At 58.0% G+C, this 5,275-nt stretch overlaps 1 protein-coding gene across 1 annotated transcript in view; it reads left to right on the forward strand.

Annotated features, from left to right (window-relative positions):
- The window catches only part of FAM193A (family with sequence similarity 193 member A), a 134,869-nt gene extending 130,917 nt beyond the window's left edge, over nucleotides 1-3,952 (forward strand). The window contains exon 21 of the mRNA XM_007953495.2: nucleotides 3,859-3,952. Within this exon, the coding sequence (XP_007951686.1) occupies nucleotides 3,859-3,952 (94 nt within the window). The remainder of the gene's footprint in view (nucleotides 1-3,858) is intronic.
- The last annotated feature ends 1,323 nt before the right edge of the window (nucleotides 3,953-5,275 follow it).

Consider the following 5,275-nt stretch of genomic DNA (forward strand, 5'->3'; position numbering starts at 1 on the left):
TTGGAACGGCCACATAGAACTCACAGACAATCCTCACAATTATGGGCTTTATGAGGAGGTAACAGGCTACAACGCAGGTTCAGCAACACTCTCAGCATACAGTTCTCGCATCAGGGACAGTCTCCCCTCTGCTGTGCCTTCAGGCTCGCATCTCTGGTCCTTGGCCTCTGAGCCTGGCCTCTGCCCTGCTTGGGCAAGTGTTCCAAAGCTGTTACAGCTCTGCCAATAGGTACGCCTGCACGCACCCCACTCTGCCAGCAAGCCTCCTCCCCAGAGACACTCAGCTTGCTTCCTCCTTGGGCCGGTAAGGCCGCCACCGTCTCATGCCTCTTGGTTCCACTGCCACTGTCTGCCAAGGAGGCGCAGCACAGGGATCTCAGGTCCAAGGCCATGCTCCACTCCAGCTCTTTCCTCCTGATGGCAGTGGGGTCCCCTCCTCTGCCTCTAGGAGGGCTCCTTTCAAGCCCAGCAGCATAGCAGAACCAACAAGTCCTCACTTAGAGTTGTCCACACCTGATTTGTGTGGTCCCACCCAGTAATCTGGTAGGAGGTACAAAGCCTATAACTAGAAAAGCAATAGCAAGTCATTCGCTGCCCCACAGCAGGTAGTATTGTACCCTTTGTAAAGGTTTATGAAGTCAAGCTGTTAAAAATATTGGGATACTCGTGCAGAGATGGGCAGCTAGTGGACAGATGGCACGGTCTGGAAGCACCCTAGTCCTGACCCTGACCAGGTGGGCCAGCAGGTCCCCAGGAGTGAGGCTTGTTTCATAAACGGAGCTGTGCGACTTGCTGTCTGTGTTTGAAAACTGGCCTTGGGGCTCTGTATCGCGTTGTATTCAGAGGTCGGTTCCAGGTTGCAAAGTCGGCATAGCGTCAGACCTTCAGGCAAGAGGAGACTCAGATCAGCAGCACCTCAGAGCCGACGGCTGGGGGGAGGAAGCCAGGCGTCCCTCAGCCTGCAGCCTCCAACCTTCCAACCAGCTCTGGCCCCAGCTGTCCCCCACGGCACTCTCTATTCCCTGCTGGGCCCCATGATGCATGCAGTGGCCACCGCTCCCAGGCCGTACTCGGGATGATGGGGCCTATTAGGGAGCGACAGCTGACAGTCAGGATCTAGATTAGTTTGTCAGTAACAGAAGCAGTCCAGGCTGCGGCTGCGTCCAGCGGGACAGCTGCTCCCGGCCACGCCTACAGGCAGCTCTCTCTCGTCCCTCGGCCCTCGGCCCTCGGCCCTCGGCCTGGCCTCCGCCTTGCTGGGGCGCACGTTAAAAAGCTCTGCAGTGCTGCTGCCGGTCGCCTAGGGCACCCGGCTCCCTGGGGAAGTTGCCAGTCTGACAGCCCACAGCTCTCCCACTGCGCAGACTGGGGCTGCTGCCCACAGGGCCCAGGAGGCTCTCAGGCAGGGATCCCGTGCGTTCCACACCTGCTCTTCCTGATGTACTGCGGTCTCTGTTAGCCTCTGGGATTGGCCTCGCAGGATAGCAGAACTAACCAGCCCTCCCAGGGCTCCACGCACCTTATTTGCATAGACCCGCCCTATCTGTGTCTGAGTCCCTGACCATAGGTAGAAGGGCCGTATTAAAGAAATCATTGCACCCCACAGGATTTAAGTCACAAAAGCACACATTTTTGTTTGGAAGAAAATACACATGGATATTTCTGACCTCAGGGAAGGGGAAAGTTTTTTAAAACATCAATCAGAAAATAAAAGACCAATAAGTTATAGTATATTAAGGATTGACTTTAAAGCAAGTGTCTACGGTGCGTAACAGGCTGTTACTGGTTGCTGCCGACTCTGGTTCTTGGTGACCGCACGCGTTGCAGAGAAGTGCTGCGTGGGCTTGTATGGGAGCCCAGCGAAGGATTAGAGTCAATAAAGAGAAAGACATGTTACAGGCCAGTGAGCAAAAGACAGACCAAAAGCCACTGACAGGAATTCTCAGGACATACTCGACCAGTGTGGGCCCAGAGCAGCAAAGGTCAGAGTCGCTGCTCCTGGCTGCACAGATTGGTGAGAACCATTTCAGCTCGAGTTTGGCAGAACCTGGCAGAGGTAGATGGTGTGTCTGTGGGCGTGGGCAGGAAAGACCCCTGCAGTTACCCTCCAGGAGACAGAACAGCACGACACACAGTGGCGTTCCTCCGTGCATGGGAGTCCCGGACCAGGCCCATGCAGCTTGCCATCGGGAACAGAACAGATGCACCGTTTGGGGTTGCTGAGACGGCATCAACACACATGCCCGCACTGAGCGAAAGGAGGAGGACAGACACACTCCTGCTTTGTGGAGAAGGGGTCTCCCGTTATTGAGTGAAAAGAGCAGCCGCAGACAGTGGGAGTCGGTTATTGAACTTGCAGGCCAGCTGCTGCTCGGTGTGTTCACAGGGCTCAGGAGGAGCCTGGGAGGGGCACCATGTTCGGCGTCCTCACCCGAGGCGGACGCTACAGTGTGGCACTGTCGTCGGTCACCTGGGTACACACGAGCCCTGGGGCCCGTGAGGAAGCCTGGGTTTCTGCTCTGTGCTGGAGCGACTGCGGGCAGCTCTGCTGTGGTGTAAACCAGGATCCCCGCTGGCTGAGCCTTTCAGCAGGGACGTGACGCACCCGTGTGTGGAGGCTTCCAGGGTGCTGCCCATCAGGGGTGACTGTGGAAGCACCCTGCCTGGTGTGGGGCACTGAGGTGCTCGGCTTCCACTCGGGTTGAATGGGAGCACCCCTCAGTTCCACCTGCCGGGGCAGTGATGATACCATCCACTCGGTGTGACAGCCACACTTGGGGAAATGGAATGGCAAAAACCGGGGAGTCATACCAGATACAGGCTGTGAGGGAAGGGGCCCTTCCTTGGCTAGACAGAGAGTCGTCACCATTGCCTGAGAGGCAGGGGTGTGAAGGGAGTGGCCCAGAAGCTGGCAGCCAGATAGTCATCTGCATGCCTCTCTGAGGAGCGAGTTGTTTCTGGGTCATGCTGCGTGGGGGCCAGGCAGGCACATAGGGGTCACACTTCAGATCGATCACACCAGCGTGAGGCCTTGCACCAGGGGGGGTGGGCTGAGACCTCTGGTCAGTGCCTGCACGTATGAGCCACGCCTGGAACTGCCTGCTTCCCACAGCCTTCAGGCTGGGAGTGTGAGCGTCCTTAAACAGACGGAGACGAGAAGCAAGCTTGTGCACCCTGGTGCACAGCGCTGGGCCCCAATGGCCCCCAGGTGGCCTGTGGCTGGCCCGGCCTGGGCTCATCCTGACCTTGCCTGACACCCATCCTTTCCTGTGGTGGCCCTGGCACGCACCCTCCACGCTCCAGTAGCCTGACTCCTCTGGGGCCGCCCAGTGGCCACCTGTGTCCGACAGGCTGCAGCGTCAGGGAAGAAAGGCGCTGTGCCGCTGGGCGGCGTGGGTCTGGGGCTCCGTTCTGCTGCTGCCCGTCCCCACTGCCTCGTGTGGCAGCCAGTAGTGGCGAGGACACGGCGGCGTCCAGGGTTCTGTTGGGAAACTCGGCCTTCTCGTTGCTGAGCAGTGGCGGGGAGGGTGCCGGAGTTCTGGTTCCAGCACTAACTTCCTCTCCGTGACCTCGGGCACGGGGCTTTCAGCTCAGAACCTCACCTTCCCTGAAGAACAGGGTGGGGACTGGGCCTCCTTGGCAGGGACACTGCACAGGCACCCACAGCACTTGGCCAGCACGTGCCCTGATGGGAGCCCCCTCCCACAGGGTGTGTGCAGCTGAAGCAGTGGCAGGTGTTGGAGGGCCCCTTCCCAGCCCCGTGGGCTCTCCAGTGAGAACACGAGCAGGCCAGGCCTCCCACCGCGCAGTGGGCGTGGCCATTTCCTCCCATGACCGCGTGCTTTTTTGTCTTCACAGATTCTGCCTGGATTCCGCACGACAGACTCGGCAAAGACTGTCCATCAACTGGTCCAATTTTAGCTTGAAAAAAGCCACGTTTGCTGCCCACTGAATGAGGACTGCCAGAGCGGGCACGGATGTGAGCCTGGCCGAGCCCCTGGCGCACCGACCGCTCGCCGGCCCTGGCGCTGGGGCGGCGGCTCCTGAGTCTGTAGCTGGTGTGCTGTAGTCTGTGAGTACGACTGTGACCGTAGCTTCCGCCAGTTCCTCCAGCCGCCTCGGCCTCGGACACGTGATGGCCTTGTGGGCCTGGCCAGGCCCCCTGTGGGCATGACCGTCCCCATGGCTCCATTGCCCCTGCATCTCGCCGTCCTGTCACCCGGTCCCCGTGGGGCCGGCTGTCACTCACGCTCGCGCCCCGCGTCCCCACCGCTCACGGGGTGCCAGGGCAGACGGTCTTCCGTCGCCTCCACAACGTCCTGTTTGAGAGTGTACACGTTCCGCTATTTGTGTTTGACCCCCCGACTTGTAGCCAGCTTGTGTAAGATCCCTGCAGAATGAGAAAGTGAAGACACAGTCCACCCAGTACTCACGCGTCCTCCCGTCTGTTAGAGGATACAATTGTATTAACATGGAGGCCTGCCGGCTACTGTTTTAACATATTGTTAAGTAATATTAAAATCATGTCTTTCTTTTTGAAAGATGGAATACATTAGTATGGCAGAAGACCTCGTCTGGTTGCTTTCTGGTGGGTGTGGGGGTGCATTGGTCCCAGGGAGGAAGGGGTGCAGGAATGGTCACAGCCTCTCATGGCCCCCAGGGCCCCCATACCATGGGGCATCTCCACCCCAGATCACCCCAGGCCACAACTTAGGGTTCCTGCTGGCCAGACCACCACCCTTCCAGGTGGGTCCTAGGTGCTGGGATGGTGCATTGGGGGGAATGGCAACAAACGAGGTATTGCTGGTGTGGTGAGTGCATTGGTGACTGTAACGTGTGTTACGGGGTTTGGCATGCGTACTGGTGACTGTGATGTGTGTATTACAGGATGTGGCTTGGCCACTGGTGACTCGTGTATGTTACAGGGTGCAATGTGCACATTGGTGACCGTGATATGTGCATTAGGGGGTGCACTGTGTGCATTAGAGGGTTGGTGTGTCCATTAGTGAGTATAGCATGTGCATTAGTGGTTGTGGCGTGTGCAATAGAGGGTGCCACGTATGCATTGAGGTCACTGTTGTCCGTTAATGAGTGATGTGTCCATTGGGGATGTGGCATGTGCACTAGAGGGTGCAGTGTGTGCATTGAGGTCACTGAGTCTGTTAATGAGTGATGTGTCCATTTGGGATGTGGTGTGTGCATTGAGGTCACTGTGCCCATTAATCAGTGGTGTGTCCATTAGTGGATGTGGTGTGTGCAGTAGAGGGGTGTGGTG

Source organism: Orycteropus afer, unplaced genomic scaffold (genome assembly GCF_000298275.1).
Source record: "Orycteropus afer afer isolate SDZICR_OR568_19922 unplaced genomic scaffold, OryAfe1.0 scaffold00398, whole genome shotgun sequence".
NCBI lineage: Eukaryota > Metazoa > Chordata > Mammalia > Tubulidentata > Orycteropodidae > Orycteropus > Orycteropus afer.